The sequence below is a fragment of the Xiphophorus couchianus genome, chromosome 1 (genome assembly GCF_001444195.1).
Source record: "Xiphophorus couchianus chromosome 1, X_couchianus-1.0, whole genome shotgun sequence".
Lineage (NCBI taxonomy): Eukaryota > Metazoa > Chordata > Actinopteri > Cyprinodontiformes > Poeciliidae > Xiphophorus > Xiphophorus couchianus.
The window spans coordinates 7,029,572-7,046,326 of record NC_040228.1 but is presented as its reverse complement, the minus strand read 5'-3'; the positions used below and the strand labels follow the sequence as shown (position 1 = coordinate 7,046,326).

The window sequence follows — 16,755 nt, the reverse complement described above, 5'->3', positions numbered from 1 at the left end:
TTTAACTAGGTCAGATTTGACAAGGCGGTATGCATGAAGAATGTGACAGGAGTAAAGAGAAATAAAGATAGATAAAATAGGGGGAAAAAGTAATCAGGGGCGTTCAAAGAAATAGCCTGATAACAAGAATCAGACGATTTTCAGCCATTTGGAAAGGCAAAAATCTGACTTGTTTTTTTTTTTTTAATCAGTGAACGCACTACAGCTAAACACTCTTAGGTCACAGTAACTACCACCGATAGTTATCTGTCACACTATCACTACCAACATCAAAATAGTTAAGAAGAAAATGTACCTAGAAACAGAAAGGCTGAACTTATTGCCTACAAAATTGCTTTGCTTTTTCCCCTCACTCTCCTTTTACCATTTGTAATAAGACAGCCTGTATTTGGAAATATGAACTACCTACAAGAAGCACTGACAGAGACTGATGTTTATGCTTGCTAATGATACTCAGACTAATTGTGATATACAGTATATTTATATATATATATATAGTTATATAGTTTTTATAAATAAATAATATATATATATATATATATATATATATATATATATATATATATATATACTGTATATATATATACTGTATATATATATACATATATATATATATATATATATTGTTCGATCGAAATCAGAAAGATCGATCGATAGATAGATCGATCGATAGATAGATAGATAGATAGATCGATAGATCGATCGATCGATAGATAGATATAGGCAACATAAAAAATAAGTTCTGTAGCTTTGCTAAATGTTAAATGCTTAAAAACTATACAGTTTTCACACAAGCTTTCCCAGATTATTAAGTATGAAAAAAGGCTTCTTTTGCAGAAAACTGACCAATACCAGTCTCTAAGTCTTAACTAATCGAAGATTTCTAATCTATCCCACAACCTTTGGATTTGTAGGTACAAAATACAAAGCTTTGCACATGTCACCTCAATCCATCTGCTAAATTTCCTTAATTTCAATGATTAAAAAAAATGAGAAATTGTGTCCATTGGGAGAGGGAACTTTCCAAATAACCTACTTTAACTATTTACTTCGTATAATCGGTCTTTGGTTAAGAATCTTGATATACTGTGTTTCTTGGTGGCTCCTTTAAATTCATAAAGCAAACCAATTCAGGTGTCAAAGCTAGCTCTTTTCCAGATTTCACCTTTTGCCAGTGTAAAGCCTTGCTTTACCGCATGAAGACACTGAAGGAAGTATCCATGCTTTCATGTCAACACTTTCAGATGACTAATCTGAAAGTGTTGAAAATGACTGATCTATGTCAACTTAGATCAGTCATTACTTCATTGCTTGCAAAAGATAAAATATTCTGCCATTTGAATATAAACAGGAACTATAAGTAGAGGCTTATCACTCAACTGTTGACCTTACTAAACTGACTTCCTGTATTTTTAGGTTCTTTTCACAGGTTTGACTTTCAGAAGCTACTGTACATCTGTTTATAAGTACTATAAATGATGGAATAGTTCACCAATCTATATGAACAATAGACAGTAGGGCACGTTTCAAAACCCACCATGTTTATTTGGCTTTCAACTGAAGTAGAGATTCACATTTTCTATTTTTATATTTCATTTCACTTTACAGTTTTCTTTAAACATTGCAATGTTTATTCCAATTCTATTTTTGTTTTGTCATTGTGAAAACACACTCTGAGTAATCCACTAAGTCTCTTCCTGCCTGGTCAGTGTCATGCCCAGTTTGTGATTGAGATTTACACTCTGTGCCAGACAAACGGACTAAGGAGCCTATATGTGACCAGTATCATATGTGACCTATATGTGACCAGTATCAAAGACACTTGGTGGAAGTGTGAGACACTGGTCACATGTAGCCAAGCGTAAAGAAATATAGGCAAGCTTAAAGAAATGAATTTTCTCAAGTATAAAGAAAATGGCTTTCCCCATCTTTCATAACTTGTTGATATCATTCATTTTTACTATGAAAGTAGCATGTTTCACTAGATTTCTCTAAATCTAATAAATTATCAGCTGCGCTAAAATTACAGGAATTCACTTTGCCCCTAATTGGCATGTTTACAGAGAAAGCTGCGATACACACCTCACACAAATAAGATACACTAATTGCACCTTTCAGGGACAAGCTTTTAAGCAACGGGGACAAGAAGGGATGGCGTTATCTTGTGTGACTAACCACAGGGAGAAGAACATTCAGGTACCTTGTTTATTGTTTTGTACAACAGCAGTAGTCACACACACACACACACACATGCACGTACACACACACACACGTACACACACACATATGAAGTGAGGGCTGGTTGCTATGAGAGCAGATATGAAAAATAGAGACTTCCATGGTGTCTCTTTTGTCTGGAAATTTTTGGTGTCAGATTGAGGCTGCAAAATATATCATAATTTATCAATATCGCAATATACATATCATGAAGATCTTAATGGGTTGTATTAATATGAGCTAATTATTTAAGTATCTTAGATTCTCTACTAGCATGCATCTGATGACACTTGTTGCAAACTGCTGCAGAAGGCTGTTTTAGGAGCTAAAGAACTAAAATCATTAAGAAACTAAACCAAACCAGCAGATGTCAACAAACTACAACTAGGTATTTTATGTAGCAAAATGGCACATAACTTTTCAATATGGTTGCTTACTTTTGCTAGTGTTCTGCAGCTCTTCAGATGATTATTCAAAATACAGTTAGTGTGAAGGTTTCTGGTAGAAAAAGTGAGCTGTGTTCACTCTTGCAGACCCGGCAGCAGAAGCCTCATTAAGAAGCAGAAAAATGTCGCTCATTATGCTCCTTTTAATGTCTTTCAGTTGATGAAATTTAAACCATCTGATCTTGAACTGAACATCAAACAAACTCTTTTGGACACAAAAATGAGATATTGAAGGTTTTGATTTGTTCTTTTACTAAAATGGAAGAAGAAAAAATTTACATTAAAAGCTAAAATATGAAATAAAGTTTGATTAATGTAAAATTGATGTTTTATTGCAAGCAACATGCCAGGCATGTCCAAAATTTTTGTCACTTGGGTCAAAATTGTTGAATCAAAAATGCTAGCAAGCCAAAAACAAATTAAGTAGTTCTTCATTGTAAATTAAAAAATTTAAAAAGGATTTTGTACATTTGGTGCATTACAAGAAAGGCATCTAGCTTTTTAAAAACGTTTTGCATCAATAAAGTAACTTTATTCTCATGAGGGTTTAGGGTTTAGTTAACTCTCTTTCAAAAATGGTTGTATAAGTTTAATAAATTACATAAAACCTGATTAGGGTACAGCAAAGTTGGCTTTTCCGTAAAAGTCTTGAACATGACTCTACTTATTATAACAAGACAAATATTTTGTACCACACTTAACTTTTTCAGTTGAAAGAAAATGATGTCAGTAACAACTTCATTCTTATTAAAAGCCTCCATCTGTATGAAGCACCTGTGCTGAATGGATCAAATTTGTATCATTCTTGAATTGCAGCTGGAGGGGCAACACTAAATCAGTCCTGGGGGCATAAATGACCCTCTGCCCGCACTTTGGAGACACCTGCATTAATGCTATGAACCTTTTCATCTTCTGTTTTTACTTGTTCGTCTTAAATTATTTTGATTAAATAACAACTCTGCTACATTGAAGAATTTTCAGCCATTAGAAACAAAAGCTTGCTCAAGGTCATGCCACAGCATCGTAATACTTAAGTCCAGACGTTGACTAGGCCACTCAACAACCTTGAGTTGATAGATAGATATTCTCCTTCAGAATGTTCTTGCACAAAGCAGAATTTATGACTCTGTTAACTACAGCAAGTTGTCAAAAAAAAAGACAAAAAAACAGAAGATGAAGAAGAAAGGCGACAAATACTTTTCACTGCACTATCCCTGGTATTTACAATATATATTGATGTCAGAAAAGTAAACAGTGAGCTTGTCCTTCCTGTGAAACGTTCTCTGAGACTGATGAGAGCTTGTTTGGATTCCTGGAATGTTTTATCTAATTTGCCCCCAAACAATGAAGTTACTGCATATAGTCTGGGAACAAGTTTGAGTACAAGTGTGTGTGTGCATAGAGAGACAAAAAAATACAGATTGCTGCATTTCTGAGAGATATCGACTCCCAGCCTGCTGACAGCAGCAACAACTGTGTGGGGGACGAGCGCTCTGCAAGCTCTCTGTAACAGATAGCTTTGAGAATTGACCTTGGGATCCTCATTTGAACTCACAGGAGAGATTCACACACACAGAAAAAAAAAACACATCCTTTCCAAAAATGAGATACATTCATTCTAATGAGATGCTGCAAAAGAGCAGGATACAGAACAATGTGAAAAGTGTAGCTACATAAAAATTACTCTGCATTTTTCTAATAGAAAGGATAGATGGAAGGGACTCGACATATAGAAATTACACTACACTATTATTTGTTTTTTACCTCAAAGGGACTGCTGCTTAAACTGATTAGCTTTGATATCGCCCGATTTTCATTGCTCAGCGATTTCAAAGTTTAATCTTTGGACATGATTCCCACTTACAATTTGTTTCCTTTGAGGGCGGCGTGGTGAAGCAGGTTGAAGCCTCTGTGGTTCTGCTGGGTGAAGTCAATGTTGGGCACTACGACCAGGATCTCAATGATGCTGCGGAAATCCTTAGCAATGGCATCATGGAGCGGCGTGTCCCCGTATGAATCCTAACAGAGTAAGTTGACAGGCAGCACAATAAGAAAAGATGTTGCATAAGTTAAAAGAAAACTGAACCTGGATGCTTTTCAACGATAATTAAAAGCAAACGTTTGTTTTAGTCTGAAGACCTCTGAATGCCTTCCATGAAACATTCTTCCAAGTCAGTGCAAAAGCAGACGGAGAAATAGACCATATGCACATTTGTCACAGATAAAACACAAACACACTCCAGGCTGACATGTTTTTAGCTGAGTAGCCACATCATTCAAGCAGAATAAACTGAGTTACTTAGTCAAATCAGGGCCAGGCTGCAGGCATGTTAGGCCATCTGAAAAAAATCTATTCAAACAAATAAATTATCTTAATGAGACAGTAACACCGGGTCAGGAAAACTATAAATAAATATTCATACAGAGTTCCAACAATTTTTTTCATTTCTACGGAATTCTAAAGGAAGGAGATAAAGACTAAAAATGGATGAACGACGGAGGGCAGATTAATTCATCCATGGTCGGTCGGAAAATGCGTAATCTATATCTAAAATTTGTCCAGACAGTGTAGGACCCCTGTATCCATGACTACGATGTCTGATGGTACAAGATTTTGAATTTCTTCCCAAGATATTTCAACAATCCTGTCACTATTTTAACAAGTCAAAGTAGAAACAACAACCAAAAGTAGCACAAAAAAAAGAAAAAGACAAAAAAAAGAGCTTTAAAAGAAAAAAATATCCATTAGAGTTGGGCATGTCACAATAAAATTTTTTGCTGGACAATAAATTGTCCCAGTAATGATTGTGACAAATGATAATATTGTTGGTTTGAGACCATTTTCAAGCAATATAATGATAATGGCATAATAATGGACTTTGATTTTGTAAAGAACTACTAGAACTTGAAGACATTTCAAATAAACAAAATAAAGCCAAAAATAAGTAAGATGTAAATAAAAACCACAAATAACCAAAACCATAAATAAAATGGATTATGATGAAATAAAATATTAATTGTCAGAGTAGAAATTATTGAGCTCATTTTAATGTATTATGTGATAAATTGATTAATTGTGACAAGCTTAATTAGGGTGTTTTTTTTTGTTGTTCTTTTCAGGGCGTGCATGTATAGTACAACATATTGTGGTTAACACTGGAGAGGTAAGCACTCTGCACCCGCTCACCTGGAGATTGACGTCAGCCGCATGTTCAGTCAGCACTCGCACCACGTCAGTGAAGCCCTTGTTGACAGCGATGTGGAGCGCCGAGCACATGGAGTTGTTCAGTACGTTGACATTCGCCCCTTTGCTCAGCAGCAGCCGCGCAATCTCAGCCTGGTTACTGAGTCAAAACAAAACCAATGCAGGTAAATTATACATTCTTTTGATTGGCAAGTCTTCATTTTTATCAAATGCTGAATTAATTGTGAACTAAATTAGCAATCGATTAATTGTTAACTGGAGTATACAGATTCAAAAACGGTCAGTTGCTGAAAGAACAACATACTCAGGGAAACCATTAAAACTGTACAAGAAATATAAAATTTTTGCTTTAAAGGTGAACAGAAACCTTTGTCTGTAAATATGTTTTGCCCAGAACTCCTGAAGTGTCATAGTTTCAGAATCACCTGGTTCAAATTCTGTTATAAAAAACTAATATTAAGGACCTTTTGCTATCCAATTATTAATTGATTAATCCAAAAAACAGTCACCAGATTTATCCTACACAGTACTGCTTTTCATGTGTTGATAGCAGAAGCATTTATTTGGCTGCTGATGCATCCTTTGCTACAAATGATCACGTGCGCACTAGAGGGATTTTATGTTGTTGCATTTTAGGCAATAAAATGTTTTTCGCGTTTAAAAAAAATTCTGCCCACTTTTTTTATTTGATTAATCGATTAATCATCAGAACAGTCGACGGAAAAGTCGGTGACTAGAATGATTGTTCGTTGCAGCCCTAATCAAAACATTTCATCAACTGAGTGCAGCACAAGAACATGAATGCGCCCTCACCCGAAGGCAGTGTAGTGTAAAGCTGTGTCTCCGTCTTCATCTTTGACCTCGACGGAGCTGTTGGCCTGCAGCAGGGTCTTCACCACCTCTGTGTGGCCTTGGTGAGCGGCGACCTGCAGAGCCGTCTTGCCTTGGTTCTTGATATCCACCTGGCAGGAGCACAGACACAGTTGGAGATTCATCCGAAGCAGAGAAGCAGCGCACACCAACAGAGCTGATCAAACACTGGCAGGAAATAATCTGCGTATGGACAACCATGCTCGTCATACACGTGACGGGAGATAATCCCACCAGACAGTGGCGTCATAGCAGAATGGATCCGAGGGGGCACAACAAACACAGCAGCGAAAGTGTTCATCCCCCTTAAACCTTTCCTCATTTTCTCACTTTAATAACAACAAACTCCAATGTGCTTTACGTGGGTTTGAAGTAATTATGGCTGAAACAATCGGATGAATAAAGTATTGAAAAAATGTTGTCAACTAAATTAGTGTACAGGCTCAAAAAAAAAGGTAAAGAAAACAACATATTCAGAACAGTAATTAAGCCAAAGCTGTACAGAAAAATATAGACATTTTGCTTTAAGATAAAAATGCCTTTGTCTATAAATGTGTTTTAGCCAAAGCTCCTCCAGTAGTAAAGTTTTACCTTCACCCAGTTCAGATTTACTAAAGGAATACTACAGTATCGCATTTTAAGAAAATGTTAATTTTCTTTATTATTTCTTTATTTCCATTTTTAAGGTATTTCTAAAACTGTATAAAAAAGGCTAGTAGGGTTAAATGAAAAATTTGTAGCATGTGATTTTTTTATCTGATTAATCAATTAATCATCAGAATAATTGATAAATTAATCAATTTCAAAAATAATAATTAATTGCAGCTCTAGAAGTAGCAGAGAAACAAGAAATGCATAATATATAAGTGTGTAATGAACTTGTGTTTAACCCCTCCAGACGTTGACGTGGCTGGAATGTGAAAAAACGTTAAAAATGTCGATGGGGTGTCAATACTTTTGCAAGGCACCGTACCTGGACACGCTTTCCGAAATACTCTAAGGTATAAAAAGTAGAATAATCTTTAACAAGAAATTTTATTAGTAAAAAAATAAAAAAAATAGGCATAAAGATTTAAAAAAACAATATAAAGAGACGTCTGTCAGGACGCAGCATGTTTAACGTCTTTCTCCTCAAACGAGTTCAGATTGTTAAATTATTTGTATCCTCACTTTATAAGTACTGCACATGGGTTATGTGGAAAAGGGCTGTTTTTTCCCCAAATCACTGGGAAACAACTCGCTCTGTCTGACTGAAGGTTGCAGAGTTCCATTTATGAGGTTTATTTAATCCTTAGAAAGAGTTTTCCCTGCACATAAAACACGGCAGTGACGTAGTCATTTCTTTGTGAAGCAAGTGTAAAGGTACAAAAAGGTAAAAAAAAAACCAGCATTATCACATTTGTGCCTTTCTAATGTAATTCATTAGAAGGGCGCTCATACACACCAGAAGATATGGTTTTAAAGCTGGGGTCTTTAAGTCCATCAAGGGCCAATGTCCTGTGAATTTTAGATGGGTCTCTGAGAAAGGGACACATCTTAATGTTGCAGGACATCAGCCCTTAAGGCTTGGAGTAGAAGATCCATAACGTAAAACATTTTTTTAAAAGTAATGGTTAGAGTTTTCCTAAATTTGTATGGATGTTTCCAAGCAAAGCATTGGGGAACTTGGTTAAACATGATGGTAATTCTGATCAATCTGTGTTTTCTGACATAACTTCTGCTGTTCCTTTTCTTTTTATCACACAAATATATGATAGGCTTTGAATTATACTTCCCTTTCATGTTTTTTTAGATGTCTGGATTGAGATCTTACAGTTACTATAAATAGACACATAAATGCCAAAAATGGGGAAAAGTTTACCAGTGAACTTGTTAACACAATGACATAAATGAAATTAACCACATAAAAAATAACAAACATTTGAGACTTTTGATTTAGAAGGCAGTGTTGCGGTCACAATGGGAGTAGATCCAGAGTTCTCTTGTGGAGATAGGACCATCCCGAAGGTCAATCGTTGCTAATGCACTCCACCAATAAGGTCAATATATCAACAAAGTATTAACAACTATTAACGGTTGTATGTATGATTTATTTCAGTTGTTTTTAGATTGTTTGATTAATTTACAATGAGGGATGTGCTGTGGTGGTGCAGAGGTTAAGCTCAACCCACATATGGAGGCCTTAGTCCTCAACGTGGCCGTCGCAGGTTCGATTCCCAGCCTGGCGACCTTTGCCGCATGTCTTCCCCTTCTCTCATTACCCACTTTCCTGTCAATTAACTATCAAATAAAGGCCACTAGAGCCTATAAAACCTTTAAAAAAACAAAAAGAAACAAAAAACTGGTAATTTACAACAAAATCTCCAACAGATCATTTCTACTTTGTCATTATTGTGTGCAGAAGTTTTCTGCATTTCTCTTTTCTTTAGAAAACGCAAGTAACAAAAAGAGGAAAATGTGAAAAATAATCAGAATGCAAAAAAATAATAAAAAATAGAATCTGTCTGCACATCAATGTGCAGTTTTGTCTCTTGAAGCAATGAGACACACCCCTGACTGCAGCATGTCGCACTAACCTTGTCGGGATGTTTCTGCACCAACTCCCGCACTTTGCTGGCACTCCCGTGGGCTGCCTCGATGACGAGCCGGCCGGGGTTGTCCTGCTCCGTGGACTGAGACAGCAGCTTCTCCAGCACGGAGATGACAGTACCTGAAAAGATACAAAGAGGAGCAGGGAAAGGTTGAGGGAAGGGAAGACACAAGAAAGAGGGAAAATGTTACTTTCTTTAATCCAAAAGTTAACTGCAAAGGATGTTCGGCAGGGGAAGGCAAAATCTGAATGCTGCAACTGCTAATGAATTTGTCAGAACCGAGCAAAACCAAAGGAATGAGTCAAAATGTCCCTTCCATGCAGAGTGAATCTGACCACACACACACACACGTCGGCATGTTAGCACCTTTCAATCCACTGAGGTGAACATAAACACAGAGTATGCCATCATTAAGAGGCTGCTGAGAACTTCAGACATGATGACAAATGTCTGCTGAGCTGCCAAAGCGTCTTGCTGTCAGCACACTGGACCATAACATGCTTCGGGTGAAGAGCGCTTAAACAAACAGACACCTTGTTCGCACATTAATGGAAAAAAAAGGAAAAGAGAAGGCCCTTATTGGCAGCCTGTGTGAGGAAACATGCAAAAGCAGAGATGGAGCTAGGAGGAAGGCTGGAGAGGACTGAAAGAGCGCAGCGTTTGAGTCGGGCCCCCTCGATTCCCGCAGAGGCCTTACTTCCAGATTCGTTGGGGTTCTCGGCCGTCATGAGGTTGGCATCAACCTCTGCAGGCTGGGCCGTAAGGCACGCCGGGTTGAACGTCCACGTCTGACCTCCAAACGCCACCCGCAGGTCACCGTCAGCGTATACTTTCAGCACCTTTCCCACCTGGCCAAGAACCTACAGACAAAAGGCACCAAGTTAACAAACATCCTGCAGAACGTAGTCTGGTTACAATTCGTTTTGTAATTTAGAGATTTTCCATTTCTAATTCGGATACAGGTCAGGTATATTACAGATTTATTTTGGTACGTGAAGTAAGTACATTTATAAGAGATGTACGAAGAAACCAGATGGGCCGACTTATCTTCATCTGCCTCTTTTCCCCAATCAGCGAACACACCGAACATATGAGCTGCTGCATTACAACAACAACAATCCTTCACGTGGACAGAAAACCTAAAAGCTATCTCCTTCAGGATCAGAAAGGTTCTACACAGCAGAGCAAGAGCAATGTGAGAAGCTATTTAAAAGTAGCTATGTCAAGACATATCAGTGTTTTATTCAGGCATAGTGAGAGAAAGAGACTTTCAATAGATAACAGTAAGGTTGAAGGTCTTACAGCAAAGTAAATCTGTTTTATCCATCTCTCTGAGAACATACTAGATTTTGAAATGCTGACAGCCTTTTCGAAGTTGTGGATCACAGAAAGTATTTTTATTGTCCTGAAAAAACATACATATTAAGGTGGTTTGGTGATGCGCAAACCTCATTCATCTCTAAGGTAACAGCTTAATATGTTAACGTATTTTAAAACAGAAAAGTCTTGCTTTACAGCTTCTCCTTGATGCTAACATAAATAAGCACAACAGAAAGGCTAGATATAAATATATAACATTTTTAGAGTTACTCTTCTTAAAAAATTATTTTTAAAAAAATCCATCTGATGAAGTTTTCTTCTAGTAGGTCAAAGAAATCAGCCACAAAATTATGACCGGGGCATTTTAGTTGTACGAGTGAGGTAAGTCAGACATGGGGCGATAATCAAGTTAGTTATAAAAAGGCAAGCAATACTTTCACAAATAAAAATAGTGATCATATATAGCCCAATGGAAACTTGTTTTTACATCAGAATATGGACCTTTCACCACCAAATAATTTAATTCAATCTTTCTCCTTTTTAAAGGGAGATTGCATTAATAATAGGGACTCAAAGTCTCAAGACAATCTGTGTAAACTTCAGTTCTTCGTTTTCCTAGATCAAAAATCAAAGCATATAAAACTAGAGTTAGATAGAAAGTAAAACTTAGCATACAGGAGTCATGCTGTCTGTCCACTCCCCATGGCCAGCCTGAAGTCTCTTCACATTTTCCAGCTCATCCAGTACTTTAACCAGTTCGCCAACTCCAAAGGTGTTCACCTGTCGGAAGAGAAGGGGGAAAACACATGAATGAATCTGTGAAGCTAAATTTAAATCATACTGAAGATGTGATCAGAGAGGTTTTCTGTGATTCGGTACTTTGGTGAGAGCTCCCGGGTGGAAAGTCCAGCGGATGTTGTTGCTATACTGGACCCGGACGTCTCCTCTGTCAGTTATTCTATGAACCGTCCCGATCCGACAAATGTACTGCAAACATAAATAGGTTGTGTCACTCCAGGTCCCCCCACAACTCCCTCCACTGCTGCTCTGACCTCAACGTTGCCTTTGGCAGCTGTGACTGAAAACGTGAATGCTCCGTTTGCCTTCATTTTATTAAAGCATCCACCTGAACCACTTATATAATATAAAGTCTCTGTGAGCCAAGCGGGCTCACATGCTGGACTTGTGACTGCATTCTCACTGCACATGTGCACAGGACAAACCAACTGGAAAGCAAAAAGAAGTGCATTTTGTACTTTACATTCCACGGAAACCAAGAGAAGAGTTGAGTAAAGCTGCCTGTTCTCATGAGTGGGATGTGAATTTCTCACCGGAAGGGATGCTTCTCGTACCTCTGCCATTTTGGGATTCCACCCTCCGTGTCCTTCCTGCATCTGTCGCAAGATGTCCACCTCCAATAGACATTTGACTTTGTCTCCCTGCTGAAACGAGTGGCCATCAGCGCTCTCCTGGCGCTGGAGCTCTGCATGCTCACCTGGATGGGGAGGAATCAGCAAGAAGACACCATCAATACTCGGGGACAGATTCAGAAGGATAACCTTTTAAATATTGTACTTGATGTTTCTACGCTGTTAGGTCTTGAAATCAAAGTCAAAATGTTTGTTTGGGCAGACAATTTTGCCTTGTAAGGTCAATTCTGAAAACGTAAAAGTTTCCAACCTAATGACACAAACTAAAACATTTTGTTGTGGAAATTTACTGCAAATATCCTCAAAAAAGTTTGCATTTGTTGTTCTATTTATATTTAAAAATATTACTTGGTCCTTATTTAATTTTTGCCAAAGTTATTAAGAGTGGAAAGTCCAAAGAGCAACAGGTTACAGACTCCTGCACTAGCCCGGAGTTGAAAAGCAGGAGAAAAATATATGGTTTTATTTTATTTTTGTCATAGAAATGAAAGACACATGTACCTATATGTAGATACATTTCAGTGCACTGAAGTGGCTTCCAATTAGTGACTTGTGTGTAATGTCATCCAAGGATAAATGCAGCTGCTGTTTGAAGACTGACGAGTTTCTACAGATTAAAACTAAAAGTATCAGCAGGCAGGAACAGGGTTGTGGAGAAGCTTAAAACAGAGAATAGTTAATTACTAAAATAAATGTTAGTTTATTTTAGTAGCTAAAACCTAGTCCTAACCTGGACCCAGAATTTGCTGACAAGACCTGAACATCAGTAAATAAAGATACAAGTCAATTTTCAAATTATTATTGTAAATTGAAAATCATATATTATTTTCCTACAACTACTTTGTGTTGGTCCATTACATAAAATCCCAAAAGAATCACCCAGACACACACAGATGCAAAATTTTTCGGGTTATTGAGGCGTGCGGTTAGAATGGTATTCATATGGTGAGGCATTTTGAACACATACTATGTTTAAAGAAACAGCACAAAAAAAAGAGGAATTTCAAAGAGGGAAAAGATTAATATTTTTGTAGTAGAAACAATATATCTTACTGACCAAGCTTAGGTAGGTGATCTTTGTAGTAGAAGCCTCCCTGGCCATCTGACACGTACTTCAGGTCCACTTTGCCTTTGTGGCCCATTCGGTAGACATTGGTGGTGCCATTGGACCAGGTGACACTGGCCACGCTGCGGCCAGACTCCGTGTCCCAACCACGAATGTCTACTACTTTTCCAACCTTACCCTCCCCGCCTAAACATAGAAATACAAACACACACACACACACACAAAAATAACACACACACACAAAAGAGATATGCAAAAAGCGGAGCTGCATAAGTTTGTGGGAAGAAAAGCTCAGTGAAAATTAAAATCTGACCATTATGTTTAAGAATAGCAAATAATAGTTATGAAAAAAACACACAGGGTAGAACAGAAACATGCAACACATGGATTAAACACTTAACTGACAAAACACACTTGTCCATTATTTCTTTAAATTATTCTTTCTACACATACATTTCAGAGCCATATTATAAGAACACGTATTTTATGATGTCTTTAAACTATTTAAGACACTTGATTGCTTTACTTCTAATTAACTCCAAATAAATCAGTGAACTACATAATGACTTGTTTGGAAAAAAAGGGGAATGTGAGAATGCTCAGAAAGGCCCACATGCACTGGCTGAATACACCATTTAAGCCTGATGAGTGAGTTAACCAAACCCCAGGGCAGAAACCAAAAGGACATTTTGACTCATTCAGATTCAGACAAACAAACAAACAAAAAGTTATGACCACTCTGTCTTTCTTTGAAGGGAACATCACCAAGCGATCATTTTCATTTCAGTTTCTAATCATTTCTAAGCACAACTGAGAGCAAAGCCGTGCTTATCTGACAGAGGAAGCATTACAGACAGAAGCATGACATGTCACATTGTGCAAAAACATGTAAGTGCAGATGTTCACAGATGACAACCAATACACAAATAACTGAACCACAGAGTTCAAGTAATGGGACCCCCCCCCCCCCCTCCCTTCCAAATATGAAAAAAAAATGCAAAGAACACGTTATAAAATAAGCATTCGATAAAGACACTGACACAAACAGGCTGGCGCATCTGTGGGACAGACTCAGATGACTCACTGGCGGTGTAAGTGCACCCAGACACACACAGATGCAACATTTTTCGGGTTATTGAGGCGTGCGGTTAGAATGGTATTCATATGGTGAGGCATTTTGAACACATACTATGTTTAAAGAAACAGCACCAAAAAAAAGAGGAATTTCAAAATGAATACAACCAGGTCGGTAACAAGAACAACTCCTACCCTCACCCCTCCTCCTTTAAACACACAAACACACACCACTCACCGTCTTGGTTCCCCCAGTCCCAGTCTGGTCCACGGACGACTTTAACGCCCTGGAAGATTCCTTTGAGGATGATGCGTGGGAGGTTCTGCCTCGGTGTCAGGTTCACTCTGTGACAGAAAGAAGAAAGATGTGTCAGCTCACACCTGAGCAGACAATTTGAATTAGTGGTTTTTCCTAACAAGTATAACCTTAGCGCACACTAAGTATACCAAGTAAGACCAAAGTAGTGGAAAGCTGAACGACCGTACTTAGCTTCTTGTGTAACATCGTGAAAAAAAGAAAACTCTTCATTGATAATGCATCATTTTTTGAAGGAGGCAGTTACATTAGGTAGCCAATTTTTACACAGGAGTTGAAATTCTGCAGAAGTCTAGAAATGTACTAAATTACAAAACTTTACTCTACACTTATTACTTTCCTATTGTGTGGGATGGTGGGGTTCCAGATAAAACAACAATAATCAATAGTTCACAACGACTTATGTATAAATGCATGCCTGTAACAAGGTGCACCAAGGTTTTATAATGCTGATAAAAAGTCCAAAATTCAGACATTACACAGTCACACACACACACCCACACACAAACACCCCTGCATTTTAACTTTATTCCACCTTGATCATTAAATTGTCAAGTGATAGCACCACAAAAACATCGGTGCTATGATGCATAAGCGGATCCATTTGGTTATGCTGGCAGAACGTCAGAAATATTAAATCCAAGGATTTAATCTACTGATCGTTCATGATAGAGTGCTAGTTCTGCTTTAAGAAACAAACAAATATAACAAAAAATCTTTCCACATGTCTTTTTGGGCTAAGGAATATCGGTTTTTGCAAGTATTAAAAAATAAGTCAAGTATAAGATCAAATATCCTGATTTATAAAAGCATCATCCAGAGACCTAAGTAGTTAGACATTCTTTTTATTAAAAAAAATTAAAATCTAAATAGTTTTGGCCTATTAATTAAATTAATCAAAACTAAGAACTCGAATCATGTTCAATCTACAAACTGCTCAATAAACAGCTTGTGCTTGGATGCACTTCTGTGAGCTTAAATAAATGCAGATAAAGATTAGAGAGAAAAGCTTTAATTCAAAACTGAAGACAATCATGCAATTTCTTCATGTTCTCTTGGATACTAAACTCCTACGTCTGCCCTGGAGCACATTTTCCTCTACTTAATGTCCAATAGTCTTAGAAAAAAAAAAGGTCAAACCTAGAATTGACCTCAGAAAACATGACATTGGCATTCTGCAGAGAAAACTGAGGCATACCTTATTGTGAAGATTTGATCAGGCCTGGTTGCAAAGGAGCTGCCTATTCCCATACTTCAACAGGATCCAGCACCAGCTTCCATTGCAACCAAACAGCTCTCCGACGAACGCAAAGTCAATTAAAATCAGATGGAATTTAAAAAGAAAAAGGAAAGAAAGAACGGATTTTATGAGCACTCCTTTTTAAGGTCGTAGACGTTTTCTTGGCATATCAGGTCCCTTTCATGCTAAGTTTTTTTGCTAGACATGCTTGTAGGATCCTCAGAGCTACAGTGGTAAATAGCTGCCCATTTGGCTCGTAAAGCCAACTAACAGTAAATCTCAGCGTGTGGCTGAGGTCGGGCAGGTTTGTGCAGAGGTTTTAGCCTAATCCTAGACAGCAGAGCGATCAGAAAGCACCTTAGGGCAAGTCATAAACATCCACATGCTGCCAAGTAAATGCCGACGTAAATATACAAATGCACCATCTATAAAATGAAATAAGGTTATTTTTAGAGCTTTACAGGGGGGGGGAAATTATGAGATTGCACTTCGTCATGCAAAACTGATTGATAGACCGAGTCAAATGATCAAAACAAACAAGAGTAGCACTGCTTACGACAACAAAGCTTCCTTATTACTATGAAACTGTAGCAAGAAGCGGATGTGCAGTGACAGATGTTCTAGTTTTATGACAGGGAAACATGACCTCAGCGCTTGACATTTGTTTTTAATTGCAGCCTCTCTTCCGAGGGATCAACTTTTGTAATCCTGCTGAACCAAATGTCAACCCCGATAACAGAAAGGATCAAGAGCAAAGACCTGTACCTACTGGCACACAGGCAGGTTCAGCTACCACTCGTCAATACTTACAACAAACACACAAGAACAAAGGGCAAAGTGATCCCTGCGTATTAAGCTACTCGTTTGATTAAAAGAAGTTTTGAAGTGAGGTTTTGTATGAAAGGTATAAGCAGTTAATGTCTTACCTGCCGTAGATTTTGGTGGAGTCATTTAGTAGAAATGTTAGGTTCAGCTCAGGT

The 16,755-nt window shown here is 37.7% G+C and overlaps 1 protein-coding gene across 4 annotated transcripts in view; it reads right to left on the bottom strand.

Moving 5' to 3' along the window:
• mib2 (MIB E3 ubiquitin protein ligase 2) overlaps positions 1–16,755 on the bottom strand; it is a 51,033-nt gene that overhangs the window by 12,493 nt on the left and 21,785 nt on the right. For 3 of the 4 annotated variants that reach the window (XM_028015831.1, XM_028015841.1, XM_028015820.1), the window contains 10 exons: positions 14,458–14,564; positions 13,137–13,331; positions 12,002–12,144; positions 11,529–11,636; positions 11,325–11,429; positions 10,027–10,189; positions 9,315–9,448; positions 6,682–6,830; positions 5,851–6,007; positions 4,528–4,682 (listed from right to left, as the gene is read on the bottom strand). In XM_028015831.1, coding sequence (XP_027871632.1) covers positions 4,528–4,682; positions 5,851–6,007; positions 6,682–6,830; positions 9,315–9,448; positions 10,027–10,189; positions 11,325–11,429; positions 11,529–11,636; positions 12,002–12,144; positions 13,137–13,331; positions 14,458–14,564 — 1,416 coding nt within the window. Of the gene's footprint in view, positions 1–4,527; positions 4,683–5,850; positions 6,008–6,681; positions 6,831–9,314; positions 9,449–10,026; positions 10,190–11,324; positions 11,430–11,528; positions 11,637–12,001; positions 12,145–13,136; positions 13,332–14,457; positions 14,565–15,733; positions 15,840–16,755 lie in introns of those variants that run through there. The other variant, XM_028015849.1, reaches the window with a different exon arrangement.